This window comes from Pezoporus flaviventris, unplaced genomic scaffold (assembly GCF_033815535.1).
Source record: "Pezoporus flaviventris isolate CSIRO_AGI_PZ_B2104156 unplaced genomic scaffold, CSIRO_AGI_Pfla_v1 ptg000083l, whole genome shotgun sequence".
NCBI classification, from domain to species: Eukaryota; Metazoa; Chordata; class Aves; order Psittaciformes; family Psittacidae; genus Pezoporus; species Pezoporus flaviventris.
In genome coordinates, this window is record NW_026892631.1 from 7,244,913 (window position 1) to 7,262,530 (window position 17,618).

Sequence of the window (17,618 nt, forward strand, 5' to 3'; positions counted from 1 at the left end):
TCCCAGTCGAATTAGCATGTTGTCCTCCATTCTTGAGAAAATTAACCTCATTCACCACAATGTGCTCCTGCTCCTCCCTCTGGCTTGGGGTGCTTTCTTTGTTCCTTGTCCTACTTCTGGGTCCCAGAGCGTAGCTGTCATGGCTTGACAGCACAGTGGGCACACAAGCAAGTATGTGAACTGAGTGAATGCAGGAAAAGCTTTTAGCAGACAGAGTAATTATAAGAGACTTCCCTGCCACAGAAATGTCCTGGTAGGTTTTAGGCTTTTAAAGCCCAAAGTCTGAATGCTGTTACGGTAACCACAAGATGAAGGTGTTTACTTCACTCACCTGTTTTCCCCCTCCTTTTCCTGATAATTAAATTCCACCACATATTATACAGAGATTCTGACAAAATCTGAAAGCTACTAAATATATCACTGAATTCATGAGATGCAAATAACCTCAAACGAACAGTAAACAACACCCTCTGACTTGGAGCCTGAGTCTCCCAGGGTGTAGAGTGCTCTTAATTCCCTCTGCTACCACTGCCTCTTAGGAGGAATTCTGCCTGAAATGAACAATCATGGGACTAGAGAAAGTGTTGCTTCCCTCTTTTCCAGCCTCTTCCAACTTTTTGTTTTCATGCATCCTTCCTCTGTTCCTGCTGCAAACTGGGTCTTTCCCCTCTATCTCCTGGATAGTCACCACTTCAATTCATTATCTCTAATTCCAGACATCCTGCACTCCTACACTGAAAAGAATCAATAGAAGCCATCAAGGGAAGAAAGGGATTTTAAAAACATGCTCCACTATGAAGATGGATGACAGGGCAATAAAACTCAGCAGAAGAAATACCTGAACTGGTAAGTCTGCCTAATTTGGTATAGCAAAGGCTTACTTTCCCTCTAAATGCTGATCAGCATCACATCCATAAGCCATGTTCAGTATAAAGCTTTTATCTCTAATTCAAGCATTTCTCCAACAGGAACAATTTCATCTGCAGAACAAATGTGATATTGAAAGCCACACTCAAAGACAGGAAAAGGCAAGGAAGCCAACTAACCTGACCAATAGGTTCTTTTGTTGGGGCCTTTCCTCTTCTAGCGGTGCTCGTGGCCAAAGTAGTGGTTGTTTCCATGACTGACGTGGACATCTCGGACTGCATCGCTGTGGCTGTGGACTCGGTTGTCATAGAGGAAGGCACTTCACCAACAAGTCTCACATTTCCTTCTATCACAATGTTGGCATCGTTTTCTGCTGCCATATTCAGAACTTTCAAGCCATTGTAGTAAAGACCAGAGAGCTGGCCTTGGAAAGGGTGGCCACGTTCCTTGCCTCCAATTTTTATGGTTGCTTGGCTATTGAAGATTGTGAGCTGACGCCCTGTGAAGATAATATTATATACATGCAAAAATGTTGACTGTGAACACTATACTCTACATGAGTGATAACAGATTGTCATGGGGTGAATAATGAGAGCAATAAACTATAAGAAAAGGATTTGACTCATAATTCATTGCTTTTTAATGAGGTGTCCATGAAATGCGTAAATTTGGAGAGCATTTGCATTTTTCTTAATTTGCAACGTTTTGGGATTTTCAGTTTGGTGTGTTTTGTTTTTTTTTGCTAAAAGGCCAATCAAATATATTTACAAATGTGTTCAGCACTACAAATGATACCCCTCTTCGTTTTACCTGAAAGCAGTCTTAAACTTTTTGGGGTGCGTGTCAAGAATGCCATTGTCAAGAATGCCAATTCTAATTCCTTAAGTTTATACTTTTTCTTCAAGTTTCTTCCACACAACACATCATAGAGCCTATAGCTTTAGTTATGTATATGTGAGTTTATGTATGTATAGACATATAGAAATATGTATATACACACAGTTTATATTTATATGCCAACAAGTCACTAAGTCAAGTGAATTTTAAAGAATCCTTTATGCAGTAATCTGTCATTTTTCTATGTAAGTGAATTCAGTATTTACATTTGTAATTGAATGATTCCTTTTTGTATTTAAATGTTTATTTTCCTTCCACATACACACTGGAGAGAAACACATGGTTCACACTGAGTATCTCAGAGGCAGATTCAAAAACAGATGTCTGATTGGCTTTCAGCAAGGCTATCAATTCAAATAAAAGATTTTAGATGTAAAAGCGGCTTCAGAAATGATACACATACCGATGGAGAAATCATGGCACATTTCCATTAAACAGAGAAATCCTCAGCAACAGTACCACTCTTAGTAAATCGAATAGTCACTTTAGCAGATTGGTTTCTGCTCACAAAAAGCATGCACACAACTTTAAGTTCTGTTTTAATTCGTGTTTGTTCCAAAATCCCCTTAGAAGGTTGCAAACGTTAAAGGGACTTCATTTTGATTGGCAAGTCATATTGCCCACTATTTAAGATACCTACAGTTTAAACAAATTTTTTTTTCAGGACCATAATGAAGATAGCATAACTACAGATATTTTTAGTTAATAATTTAGATGCTGGAACATGTCATATAATCTATGAACGATTTATAATTTTTGGTTAATGTTTGCTATAAGTACCTTCATAGATTGAGTTAGTGGATTATATTTAACAGTCCCTTTAACCTTAAGTTAACAGGGTAAGATTATTAAACAGCTGGTACTTCTAGAAATGTAGAGAAATTATTATACAAGGTATGCAAATATTACTCTATATTTTACTTTTTTAAAATTTGTTTTTAATTTAGTTTTACTGAAATTTATTTTTTATGTTTATTAGTGTTACAATGAAGCACTACTTGGTTATGTTCAAATTATTGTTTTATTTGAAGTTTTAATCAATGTTTTTTACCTTTGTCGAGTAGCCATTCATCAACTACTCGACCAAGTCGATATGGAATTCGCTGTCTAGCAATCGCCAGGCGCTCGTTATCATTGTTTCCTTTAAAGTTTAAAGAGACATTTCATTGGTTAAAATCTGTAAGGTCAAAGGTTAAAAGTTAATACTTAAAGCTTGAGCTATACAGTTGCCACATGATTTTTTGAAATTTGGAATTTTAAAAAGTGCTACCTAGAACATTTCATGGCTCCGACTTTTCATTCATTCATTTATTTTATTTTAGCAAACAAAATTATTCCTATGTTAATTGAAAATTAGAAATCTGCATTTGAGCTAGGTTATTAAACTTATGTTATAGACAGACCCAAAAAACAAATTTAAACATCATCGAATGGCTTTACAAAAAATGATCATTGACCTCAGGGTTTTGTCTTTTTTGATGTTTCTTATTAACTAGTTAAACATGTTCAGGTGAAACAGGTTTAAGTTTTCAAAAGACATCCAACCTCTCACTCCAGGTTAGTCATTTAAAGAAGAACAACACAACTCTTAATCACCATCTAAGGCACGCTTACTTCTGCTGTCTAGTACCAGACCTGCCGTAACTGATTTCCTAAGCAGAAAAAAATTCTTCTTCTTCACTTCATTTAAATACATTCCAGACATTCAAATATATGAATCAGAGCAGACATGGGTAATTCACTGTTTGTACATTCTCATATAGGACACGTGGACAATATCTTGAAGGAACACCAAGGCTTTGACAAAAGTGACTTGCTGAAAGGTAGCCTGGTTCTGAAATGTGGAAGTGCTTTAAAACTTAGCAAGAGGCCATCTGTAGTGGAGTTTCAGAAACGAAGAACTAAGCAGAACCCAGCAATGCAAACCACAAACTTGTCATATTTGCAAACCATATCTATTCTCAGTCTGTGCAGAGATCTTTGCCTCCTTTAAACAAAGCCATGAGATTAAATAAGGCTGGCAGAGTCAGAAAATCACCAGAGAGTGAGGAGTAATTAGCAAACCACTTTAAATATTTATTTCTAGTTATAGCTTTTTGTGTTTGAACGATACAGGTGTGATCCCTCAGAAAAGCATGTCTTGTACTTAAAACTTTTCTTAGGAAAACAGCAATAATATTTCCTTCAGTGTAAATCTTTGTAGTGGCAGTAGTATTTTAGACAAGCAATACCTTTTTCTTCCATTGCACTGGTTGATATTAATAAAGCACTTGAGAGATAAGAAAAGCCAGATGAGGAAAAAGCAGTCATTCCTAATTCAGCTCCAAATCCAAAGTCAACCTTACTAGCTCAAACATACATAATGTCTTTGACTTCAAAACACAGTAAAAAAACTAATTCCCCTATCTGCAGTGGCAATGTAAGTACAGGATGCAGTAGCTTATGTAGGGCTCAGAAATACATTTTCTTCAGCTAGGAGGATCTTACTGCTACTTGCCAGACCAAACTATCCCAAATCCAGAAAATCGATGTTGGAGTTTGTCAGACAATTATCCCTACTATCAGCATCACAAGTCCTAATGGCTTGCAGGGAAGCATCAGTACTTTAGCCCCCAGAAATAGCAAGAGCAACAGTTTCTCTGCCAAAGCCATGGTGGTTTTATACATACACTTACTCTGCGGTGACATGACCTGCTACTTTCTGTGTTTCATGTCTCCATCATTTGGTTTAGCATGGACATATTTCATTATGCCAGAAGCTGATCTATTTTCTTTTGACACTTTTAAATACAGAATCATAAAATGGTTTGGGATGGAAGGGACATTTGAAGGTCATCAAGTTGAAGCCCCCCCTGCCACGGGCAAGTATATCTTGCATAGGCCAGGTTGCTCCAAGCTCCTTCAACATGGCCTTAACCTTTCCAGTGATGGAACAGCCACAATTTCTCCGGGCAAATATGCTACTGTGAACTTCTATATGCATGTCAATATTAAAAAGTGCACAGATGTATATATAAAAATACATTTTTTTGTACATAAACTTTACTCTGTTCTCAATGTTCAGAAGCATTCTCTGTAAAACAGTATTTACTGAAACTTTCCCTTTTCTGCCTTTTCAAGAAACTTAAAATTTAGAATAAAAGGCTTCAGAACACAACTCTTGCGATGTTGTGAGAACACGGAATGTCTTAAAATTTTTTCCCTGTTATGATCTTTAAAATTACTGCTCTTCATCTGAGCTCCATCACTTACAACAAGCTTCCTGTGACTAAATGGAAATCTAAGAAGTACAGGAAAAACATGAGAAATGTCATGTGGCCAACATGGGAACCAAGATAAGTAGTGCAATCCTCCACATCTTTGTCTGGATTTGTAACTTCAATTAAAACATGTATCTACTAGTGAGCTAATAACTGATATTCCTTGACAGCCAGTTACTTATAAGACTTATGTTTAGCTTTTCGAGAAGATGTCTCTGCAGTTTTTGTTGAGGCATTATCACTTGATCCACTGAATAAGAGACATCATCCTATTTCCAAAACATTGCCTTAATGTAAAACAAATGAATCTTGAGGTTTTGTGGCTGTTTGGCATGTTTTGGTTTTTTTGCTCTCCATCTATATACAAAAAAAAAAGGGGGGGGGGGGGGAGTGGGCAACAATCTTCTACATCATATAGAGCAAAAGGCTAAGTTGTTCAGAAGGGGGTTGCAGGCACAAAGAATCTATTGACTCAATAGAAATAAGTCTCATGGATGTAGGTCGCTTTTCAGATTCACCCACTGCTACTCACTGGATGCCTTTCATTAATAAATACACCGTAGACCTCAGAAGAAGTATATAGTCATGTCAAAATGAAATAGTGTTCACAACTGCATATGCTGGGGATGCATTAAACTCTATGATGTTTATTCAACCAGTGGGTGCAAATCAGGTGCATTTGGTAGAAGGAACCTCTGCAGGCACCACTCTGGATACCTAATGCCATGGCACCTTTCTACTGTAATTCCAGTACTAACATGGGATTTATTCCAAAGAAGGTTTACTGCTGCCTCCACTTTCACTACTTGGCAGCTGCTCCAAGACATTTCTATGGTGACCATGGAAGCTCCCCTGTGAATTAGCAGCATAAATTTAGTCTTGGCCAGCTTCTGCATTTCTTTATTTCATTAAAAAGTCCACGCAGTGTGTATGTTTCTTGAGAATATTGCACCCTATTATAAGGTGATTTTATCTGTAAATTATGTCTTAGACTGACTGCAGCAATCTTGCACCACTGGGAGCAAAATACAAATGAAAAGCAAGGAAATAACTATTTGATTTGTAAAGGTCACACACACAAAAAATAACTGCTGATTACATTAACCCATCCCTCATCAGAGGGAAAGTGCATTGTCAAATGCATCTCAATCTGACACTATTACATTAGCTTAAATTCTTCTAGTATAAAATATAAATGGAAGGGCTAGGGGGAAATGGTGTGGAACTCTTCCAGATTCAGTTTCAAGGAGAACATATAGGTTTAATAATGGTGAAACTAGCAGACACATAGGTAACTTAACAACTACATTAAAAAAAATATATACATAGCAGTGAATGTAATGGAAAAGATGTTAAAAGCAACAAACATCCTATTATGACATTTTTAAAAAACTCGTATCTTTTCAGTAACTGCTTCTTCCCAAACAGCTGGTTTGGGGCATATGCTTGACAAATCTGGATAGCCCCACAGAATTCAGTAAAACTGTGCGCATTTACTTCAACTGGTAATCTCATCCTCAGTAGGGAAAACATAAATGCCACACATTGTTTTCTCAGGAGTGCTGTCTGCACAGTTTTCATGCTTCTTTTATTTATGCTTGCTTTTTACCAATATGGTGAACCACAAGGAACTTCTTCAGGAAAAACACTTCCAAGAAGGTCCATAAATTTTTTCATACTGTCAATAAACTTGTGGCTTTGAGATTCTATTTCTGTTCCCCATCTGAAAGATTAAGTGCTCTGGAAGACATGCTTTTCAGCCTTAATTCATAAATAACCCCACAACTGATATGCCCAGACTTTAACTGTAGACAGCTCTGTGGCTATCCAGCATGACTCCTCCTGGTTATATGACCAAGATTTCTTTGATTAAAAAAGCTGGGTAGAAATGATTCACTCAGGATGTGCCCTGTGACATTGTCTAACTTGATTGAATTCTAGATGGCTTCATTCTGCTGCCAAATAAATAATACTTTGTCACAACACAGTGTTAATTCTGTATGGGCAGAAAGGTTTCAAGGGAATAACTGCAATTCCAAAGAATCAAGGTAAGCAGAGAGGATCAGCAAAGGCCAGATCTTTGAGTGGGAGCTAAATCTTGTGGCAAGATTGAGAAGAAGCAGTCCAAAATAACTTTAATCATACCTTTATATCTATAGGTCAGCTGGGACAAACTGACTATGTGAACTTCACTAATATGTATTTTATCCCTCCCTGATTTATTGTATTGTCAGTGCTGGAGTGTAATTCTATTTTGTTCTCTGAAATAAAGGTGTCAGTTATTGATGTGAAATAGCAGCATCCTTGAAAGAGAATAAGTGAGAAGGTTGAAAATCGAGAGTCTGTGAAGAACAACCTAGACTGGGGAATGATTTCTTTGAAACAAACCCTTTAACAGAATACAAAATTACCTTGTTAGTCTCAGTCATCTGCTACGGAAATAAATGACATGATGAAACCAAGGTCTATCTCCATTTATAAACAGCCCTTCTCTCCCTAGTTTTGCTCATCATGATTCTGACATTGCTATTTCTGAATCATGACTTCCCTGACATCTGCAAGAGGACGGTAGAGACCCATATCATTCCCCCAGATGGAGGTAGGGATGAAACCTGACTGAAGCCTCAACTGCATGGTATGAGAAGCAGCCACAGCAATAATGTGGTGCAGGGGCAAACAGTTCACATAATGTCTCGTGTGTACAGGCTAGGAAATGAAAGCCCAATCTTGGTAATGGCCCATACTAAAATCCTTCTGAATCATTCATTACTACTACTGTGCACACACACTTGTGTATGCAAATATACACTAAATGTTGGAATAAACTGGAGTTTGCTTCTTCCCAGCAAAAGACAGAGTGACATTTTAAGTGCTATCAACTGCAAGCAGAAACTTCTACAGGACTTGCATGTAATTTTGTCATGCTGGTGTTCACACTGGCTCCATATCTTGGCCATGCGTGGATGCTTTCAGTGTCATCAGAGTCGTAACATAAAATGATGACTGTAATGCATTTCAAATAGCCAATACAGAAACATTCTCTGTTATATTCAGATTTAAATTTAAATAGTTTTTAACTGTCATCACAGGAACTCAGTGGCTATGTCTACATTGCTCTGTTTGACCAAAGATCCCTTAGAGAGGTCACTCAAGCTGGGGCTCCCCACCCACGTGTATGCTGCAGTCCCAGAATTTCCATGCACAACGAGTAGGGTATGCCAGGACATAACCTTATTTCACTCGCCACTGCATACCTGTAGCAAGTCTCACTTGTAACAAAGTCAGCTCCAAAATACCCTGCAGCACATCTCATTACCTGATCCCGCCTGCTGCCCTCATAAATTGCCCACAGGCATCTTGTCCTCAGTGACCACCAGTAAGCTTGCCTTTATGTGTGCAAACACAACATCACCTTTTTCATCACAACAGCCTGGGTCCAGGACAGACAGGCAGGGGACTGGGTTGCATGCAACAGAGAACAAGAGGTCCAGATCAACCTCAGAAAATCACTGTGTTTGTAGGGAACACTGACACTGCTCTGACTTGTATTTTTGCTGAATGCTTACAGACTTGGCTATCCGGTGTTTCATCCAGGAATTAATTCTGGATGGATCAGATGAAGCTGTCTTTTTCAGTTGCTAAAATATGCCAGCTCTACCTCTTACAGTGTGTAGGATGAGGAGTTGGGAGAGATGGAAGGGATACAGTGGTACAGTTGGGAGAGATGGAAGGGTACAGTTGAAGGCTATTGTACAAGGAGTTACATATCCAGAAGGCTGATCTGGGCTTCCTCCAGTGTTCAAAAGGAAGGCAGACATACAGTTCTAGGATGTGTATATAATAAGTAAGAGTGCAACTCCACAATGCCTTACCTTAATAATCCAGAAGAGCTAACCTATAAAAAAGAAACCACCACGAGGTATGACTTCTCCACTCTAAACTGACAAACCTACCAAGTTCATATTAAATGACCATAGCATAATATGGCCGTTTTGAACATAGAGGGACTACTTATAATGAATATTAATTGTCCCAAGAGAATATTCTGCTCACAGAATGACTGACAGCAGTCTTCACAGCAGAGTGAAATTTCTCATTGGTGGCTGATAACACTGCTAAAACTCAAAGCAAAACTTGGGTTGCCTTAAAGAATCCAGTTACCAGATTTATTAAAAGATGTATGTATAAGTTGATTCTGATTCCACTGATACTAAAGACTGTACCAAAACATCTTATGCTCACGTGTATGCTCCTTGTTTCACACTTCTGTACTAAACAAACGAAACCTTATTCTTACAACTTTCTTCAGGATAAACCTGAGAACTCCCATTAACCTCTCAGGGAGAGGTGAACCTTCACTTCAAATCAACTACCTTCCGCCCTGTTTTGGTTTTGATTATTTTTCACTGGATTAATTAGTAATTAAACAAAGAGTGTGCTCTTCCTGATTCTCACTTCCTCGCTGTAATGCGGTATCTGTCTCAGTCTGAGCAGTGCTGGACTGCTTACTTTGAGAGATTGGTGTATTATATCAAAAGCAAGCAAGAGAAGATGAAAAGCAACAAGGAGATAAGCAAACACACAACTTGTCTGATAAATTAAAGGTCATATTTTGTTATCAAGAGTTTTAAACAGATCCTTTGTACTGCCTGTGCAGCATTTAAGGAGCTAATATTGTACGGCTGCTGTTAAAATAGGTGGGAAAATTGACAGAAATCATTAAAGAGGGAGATTAAAGTACAAAAAAATGAATTGTTATAAGTACAGTACTATGGCCTACATCACTCCAAGATTGACACTTTGCAGTTCTCCGAGGTAAAAGGACTCTGAACTGCTTCTGAATCATGTCACAGAATTTAAGGTTACACTTCCTATAAGAATTTAACCAGAAGGTGACTGTGAGCAGTTTCTTATTCAAGAGGTTTTCAACACCTGGAAAATGAAGAATATTTCAACCCCACTGTACCTAAAATTAGCTAAGTCTGAGATAGCAACTACTGAATGTGTTCTTCTGACTTTTGCCCAAGTAGCGATCTGGCTGATCTTCATTTCATGTTAGCCAAGAGCTGCTATATAAGAACGTCTCTTGACAGAAATAATGCTCACATTATATAAAGGAACAATGGCAAATAGAAAACACCGTGCTCAGCTCTTATTTTAAATTTCTATTGCTCTGTAACCTCATGAGAATCCAGTATTCAGGCACAAGCCATCAATAAGAAAGCTCTTATTAACTATATGCAAGCCTCCTAATTTAGTTTGATCACACTGCAAGTTCTGAGAATGGAATAGGACAAACTGTCAAAAGGTCATTGCTCATATCATTGCGTTTTACTGTAGTCAGTGAAAGGCACTGGGAAATTCTGTACAGCCTTATTTCTGAACCATCTGCAACATGAAAAGTTACCTGAAACAATTAAGGAAAAAAAAATCTGGAGTTAAACTCTGCTCTTGGTTATGTGATTTGTAAAAGAAAATAAGTTTGGCTTTTGGTTGTGATCAAAAAAGGTAGAGTTGAACTGTCCCAGAAGACTGTTTGGAGGCAATGAAGGGTGCAGTACGGATAATTTCATGCTCATTACCTGACCAGGGACATAAAACCTATGAGAAATTCAAGCATCAACCCTCATCACCTTACACAAACTAAGCTGATTGCAACTGCACGTATTAAAAACGATGATTTCATGTTCTTGGCAAGAAAATGCTGGACTGAACCACCACTATGCCCCAGAGTCCTGGACCATAAAGGTGCTTTGTCACACTCACTGCATCAGCCCATTGTCTTACAGATATGTATGATTACACACAAGCCCATGGAAACAACACAAGTGAGGTCATTGCTTGGACAAGCTTTTGCCAAGCAGAAAAAAACAAATGCACCCATCCAGATTGAAAATGGCATTTAAGAGATAAAAATCTGTTCTGTGTCAGCAGTGCAGCAAAAAACCTAACCCTTGGCCAAAGACAGCTCCAGACTTACAGTTATGTCTAAAAATGGCATTTCAATTTGTGTATTTATGCCTTGAAGACATTTTAGTACAAAAGAATAATCTATTTCAAATGGAAAGGTTTAAACTTGTACATATAGGGAGCTTTTTAATGCTTTTGGCAAGACAGAGAAACAGAAACTGTAAATAATAGAAACAGATGCTCACTGAGATAGAAGCAGAGGAGTGCTTTAGTACTGCAGAACTATAATGAGCAGTCCACCATGGAACAGCAGAATGGCTGTGGGTAGACTCCCAGCAGTGATTTAGTTTATCTGTTAAAAGGTGAAATAATTTGATTCCCTAATTATACATACACCCCCCCCCCCCATGCCTTTATTAGTATTTTGCACTGAAATTAATCTGTGACATGCAGCATGTCACTGTAACTTTTCATGAAATACAGCTCCGTTTTTTAAATCTACAAGGTGTTTCCAATTAGCTCAGCATTTCCCCCCTGTGATAACGTTTCACTGCAGGTTTTTTGTATGTCCGGTTAAGAAGACTGAGAAGGATTGTGACCCATTTTATTTTGTTTCAATTTTGAAGGAAATTGAAAAGTGCATTGCTCAAATGCTCTGGATTTTTACATCCAAAACTCTTCTAGATTTTCTCCTTTTATAATTTAGGAAGTTCTCAAAGGAGGGAAAAGATGGTTATCACAACATATATATCACTTTCCTGAAATCTGTGCTTCATGACTTCTCATATTGCAAGTGTAAAAATGGGAGGAAGACCCACTGCTGAAAAAAGCACCTGTGAGGGTGGGATAGCTGTGAGAAAGTCTGTCAGTGTTGTCACCGACCACTCCTATGGGAAGTCCATTTCAGTGCACTCTATTCTGCAAAAGCTCTCACTGAACATCAATCACAGAAGCAATTCTTGAATGTCTTGCTAAACTATGGCCTGAAAGGCCTTTGAAGCTCCAGATCTCTTCTTGGATGTTTTCAGATGATAGCTGGTCTCAGAGTAGGCTTGGGCAACGAGAAAGCCATCAGCTGTAACACATCTGGATCTGACCTGCCCTAGCTAAATCATGGTATCCCAATGCTTTAAGCTCTTGCCCCAAAAACACTCACATAGGAGGAGCTTCACTGTTTTAAAGTTAACAAAGCTACATTTTAGATGGTCAGTGCAAAGCTGACAGCTAACTTCTCTGTTAGCTGACAGCTAACTGGCTTGATTTTCAGGGTTAATTTGAGTTGAAACAACAGAATGAAAAAACAATCAATATTGAACTATTTAAGCATACATGAATTTATAAGGAAATATGTAATCACTAGTCAAATGTCAATACCTTTTTCATTTTCCTTTACGGAAATCCATTTGCTGATGCAACATCCAAAGAGCAGACATGACTTCTACTTTGGAACACTTGTGAAATGTTAAATAGGGAAAAAGAACAACTTTTGAAAGAAAATAGCTGTTAGCACAATTACACATCCACTTTTTCTCAGGAAACTACTTGACCTTTTAATAACATACTGAAATCCACTATGTTGAAGAAATTAGATAAAGTTATTACCACCTTTCCAGCCTTATAACTTCCAGTACCTCTTCTAACACAAAGCACTAATGCATTAGTAAAATATAATGCAATACACTATTTCTTTTTATTTTTAAATGATGGTACTGAGAATGATGATTTATTAAAGAACCATCTAATTCTAAGAAGGTAATACACTAACATAAAAGGTGCAGATGGCTTACTAATAAATTATTAATACATTTGAGTTTAATAAGCATATTTCAATATAAAATTCAGGACTCCAAGAAGGAAGGATGATGTCATTCCAGCAATCCACTGTCTACCATCACTCATTAAATTACTGCCATATTCACAGAATAGATGAGAAAAGGAAACTGCCTATTGTCCTTGCTTTTATTAATCACAGACTCATAGAATAGTTAGGGTTGGAAAGGACCTTAAGAACATCCAGTTCCAACCCCCCTAACATGGGCAGGGACACCTCACACTAAACCATGTCACCCAAGGCTCTGTCCCACCTGGCCTTGAACACCACCAGGGATGGAGCATTCACAGCTTCCCTGGGCAACCCATTCCAGTGTCTCACCACCCTTGCAGTAAAGAACTTCTTTCCTGAATTCAGCCATAAAACTATTCTTTTGCTAATTCATAACCTGCAGTTATGAATTAGCAAAAGAAGACCAAACAGGTCTTCCAGGAAAGTGTCTTCTCCTAATGTAATGACACACAGTAGACGAAAATCTCTCAGCAGTGAATTCCAAGGCTTGCTGTTGAAATCATGTGCTTTATTTCTCGTATGAATTTCTCAGTTCTGGTTACAGCTTTCTAGGAACAGCTAAAGAGCAATTTAGTAAGCATCTAGTGTTTTCTTCTCCTGAAAGCACTTACACAGTAATCAAGTCAATGCATAGTTTTCTTTTTGATACTGCAAATCAGTTGACATGGCAACTCTTTTGGGCTCTTGTTACACATGCATATTTTTTTCCATAGAGCCACATACCCCAGGTACAGACTTTGATACCTGCTCCAGAGCTAACCTCAAAGTGCTGTAAAGGGTGGTAAAACCCTCCTCAGTTACAGAATCACAGAATAGTCTGGGTCCGAAAAGACCTTAAGATCATCTAGTTTTAACTCCCCGCCATGGGCAGGGACCCCTTCCACCAGACCAGGTTGCTCTAAGCCCCATCCAACCTGTCCTTCAATAATGCCAGGGATGGGGTAGCAACAGCTTTTCTGGGCACCCTGTGCCAGGGCCTCAGCACCCTCACAGCAAAGAATTTCTTCCTTATATCCAGCCTACATCTTCCCTGTTTACGTTTGAACCCATTACCCCTTTTCCTATCACTTCCTATCACAGAGTCCCTCTTCGGCACCCTTACACTTACACTTCAGCCTTCTGTGCCCACAAAGTGGTTTCCATAAACTCCTTTTCTACAGCATCACATGATGTTTCATACACAGCAACTTGGAAGATGAGATGCCTGCAAGTAACTTCTCAGAATTAGACGTTTCCAGGACATTGTCTACATTGCTGCAACTTTTTCTCCTTCTTCTTAGTCCCCTACCTTGGCATTTAGCACTGCTGCAGTGCTTTCTGCAACTGTTTTTAGATCCTCCTGGCTTCCCAAGCAATCATGTTCACACATCCCTTTTGTCCTGCCCTCACCATTATTTACTACTTTGGTTTTTGTCTTTTTATAAGTCACATATCACCAGCAATGACTTTATGCCGACTTCCAGGGCACTTATAAAAGCATTCTGTATTTTTGAGCCCAGTACAGAACCCCACTGAACACGTTTCCAGTCAACGGATGCTCCTCACTGATAACCATTTGTTTTATGCAATATTCAGTTTATTAGCTCAAGCCAACTAATGAAAAATTAACTATATTCACTGCTCATCACTTTGATAAAGAGTCTCTGTCAGCTTTGGGACTGATGATAAAATGTATGGCTGTGATTTGCAGGCTCCCCCCAAAGTCACTGCAACACTGAATACTGCAGTACTACACCTCTGCAGATGGTAATTCGGCTCATAAGGGATGATTTATACACACAGTTGGTACCTATGAGCACCAGAGAAGTTAAAGAAGGGAGGAAGCCCCATGATAATGAGCCCGAAACTGCTCTGTCCCCATCCTTCATGTGTACCTTATCTTACCACAGCCCTCCAGAACTGACAGTGCAACCACAACACTTCCTTCAGTCTGAGACTGTATTTTAATTCAAACAAAACCACACACGAATTTGCATGAGCGTGAACTACATGATCAGGATCCTAAAGTGAGATGCTCAAGAAGCCTTTGGTTGAAAACTGCTGTAAGGCAATTGCTGTACTCGGGAAACGAGGGTGTATTTTCAAGACTTAGCCCTATACTCAGCTAAAGAGAAACTTTTAGCACTGTTTATTCTTTTGAAAAGGGCATATTTATTCTTCTCTCCCTACTGTGCAACTATCATTTTAAAATTTTCAACCAGTAGTCTATTAATGCCCATTAGTTCTGTAAAAGACAAAAATCAAAACTGCCTTTATATATGCCTAACTGTGACAATGTTGTGTTTCATTTAGTTTTTTAATGTTCACTAAACTCAATGCTGCACCAGAAAGGCTATTTAACTCCTTAGAAATAGTCCACTGAGGAAAGAAAACCATTCACATCTCAATTAAGCCAGATTTGTTAAAAGCATAATTTCACTGCCTTTACGTTTACTTCTGCTTGTAAGGGGTTGAAATCAGGATGCCATTCTCAATGTTTTGTATAGTGGTGGATATACTATCTCTGCTTTATTTGAAATGGTGTATACTACAAAACTTGACTCTTGAGAAGCTCATAGCTGTTCTAGGTTATTTAAATCATCCAGCCTTTCATGCTTTTTCTGACAGGCAGGATAGACAGAAAAGAAAGACGCTCTGCTTTAGTTACACCTTGCTAGGGTCAAGGTAGCTCTCTGGATACTCCTGTAACGGCCTGAACTTACTTTTAAATGCATGATACAGTACAACGGTTCTGCAGGATTTGTTACAAGCAAGTTGCCATTAATCTCAAATCCAAAGTTTTAAAGAAAAAAGTTATTTTGACAATGCGGACACTGCAGTTTCAGGATGTTAATGTGGTTCAGTCTCTTGAAAATGTATCTAGGACAGAGCAGACTGCTGTTTTCCATCCTGCAGTATGAATTATAGTGACTGCTTCTGAATTAGTTAGTTTAATGGAAGTTCTTATCCTGAAGACATAAAGTACTATTCTGCTGTCACACCTCACAACACCAGTAAAATATATCTGGGGACACATGCACAAATGTGCTTCAAATAGAAAAAATACCTCATCTTCCAAGAGCACCTGAAACACAATAGCACTGCAAAGAAATTTAATTTGTTTTCCATATGACAGATTGTCTGGTTGGAAGGCTCAACACTGCATTGATTTGTTCTGTCCTGAGAAAAGCTCCCATTTCAGACTGACTTCAGGGTTGCCTCAGAAGTTAATGGAAATAAACTGCACTGCAGAAGGAACACGCAGCAGAATAAACCATCATCCTTCTCTCTTGCATGCTCCGTCAGCAACCAAGAGCATTAATACCAACCAGTCTCACAGCAAATCCATGCACATGACCATCAAGCAAGGCATCTAAAGTGAGGGGAACAGACACAACTGTATGAGCTTAAGTGTTACACAAAAATTACTTTCCTGAAGTCAGTGGATATTGGCTTGGCTCAGTGTGTTACGTGTTACATGAAATCCTGTGTAATCCTGAATGAGACAGCTATGAACCTACTAGAGGGCAGGCTGAAAAAAAAGAGAAATCAAAGAATCGGGTGTTGACAACATGGTCCTGCCACTGGGAAAGAAAAGAATGACCACGAAGATCTGTTAAGACATCGATTCTATCACAGGTATCAGTACTGTATTGCTAAGGAAGCTGCCGAGTAGCTAAAATTCCTTGGTAAAGGATTTGATTGAATTACTTTATTTTTAACCAACACCTTAATCCTCCATTTTGAACTTATGCTACTACACTGGACAAGCTGTGATACTGCAGGTTAAGCGGGAAACACAGCTCAAACCAAATAAAAGTATGCAAAACGAATCCCTATGCATTGGTAATGTTTAATCTTTTGTGACTTCTGTGGGCTTTTTCTGACTTTTACTGGGAATGTTAGTAGATAATGGCCTTCCTGAAGAGGTGAATGGGGCCAGCTGTGGCAGATTTACCACCTCTCATTCTGAGATCTGTTTTCACTCCTACTTTCTTCCTTTAACTTGAATCCACACAGCTTGTGGTCTTCAGAAATTCCATTTCCTTATCACTCTGTGTCTAATTATGGTAAGCAAGTATGGGCACCATCCTTTGCCACAAGACACAAAAAGAGCAGGTAACTGTTTCACTACTTTGCAACACTATTTCCTGAATCACTGCTCCTTTGACATTTTCTTTCTCCTCCTAAACCAGATGCATTATGCCACCTTGCTGTATTTAACTGAAAGGTGTTATACCTTCTGTGATCAAGTAATGACAACTGTGCCACACATTTTATCGAGATCTGAATTTAATTACAGGATCTATCAAGTCAAAGAAAGGATGAGCCTTTGTATTTCACCAGGATATCCAAGATGAAAAATAAAGGAAAAAAGAAAATCTGTCTGCAGACTTCCAGAAGCATTATTATGTAGCATTATCTGACAGAAAAACCTGATAAGCTGTCAAATTAAAAAGCTGATTTGGGAAACTTTACTGAAACCACTTTTTGAAAAGAAACTTACTGTAGTGCCTTGTTTGGGTATCACCTGGGCAGGACAGAACAATTTCATAATCCCTCAAAGGGCAGAAGTACTTTTTTAAGAGAAATATGCTTAATTGACTTCAGATAAACTGTAACAGAGGTTCACCCAAACAGAATGGGAAAATAATTCACCATTTTTGTTAACATCAATCTTTCACATGAAGAATAAAATTATACTGAAAGTGAGACCTGGCTACATGCTGAAAAATACATTTATTCATAACCTAAGAATAGTCAGGGCTGTATGAATCGGGAAAAGATGGCAAGAAATCACTTGTGCAATTGCTCATTGGCAAAGGTAGCAAGGTAGCATGCTCACCTAGTTACATATACAG

General features: G+C 38.5%; 1 protein-coding gene across 27 annotated transcripts in view; it reads right to left on the reverse strand.

Moving 5' to 3' along the window:
* The window catches only part of NRXN1 (neurexin 1), a 680,000-nt gene that overhangs the window by 94,058 nt on the left and 568,324 nt on the right, over positions 1-17,618 (reverse strand). For 16 of the 27 annotated variants that reach the window (XM_061475304.1, XM_061475274.1, XM_061475275.1 and 13 more), the window contains 2 exons: positions 2,816-2,905; positions 1,047-1,366 (listed from right to left, as the gene is read on the reverse strand). In XM_061475304.1, the coding sequence (XP_061331288.1) occupies positions 1,047-1,366; positions 2,816-2,905 (410 nt within the window). The remainder of the gene's footprint in view (positions 1-1,046; positions 1,367-2,815; positions 2,906-17,618) is intronic. The other 11 variants (XM_061475305.1, XM_061475295.1, XM_061475294.1 and 8 more) reach the window with 1 other exon arrangement.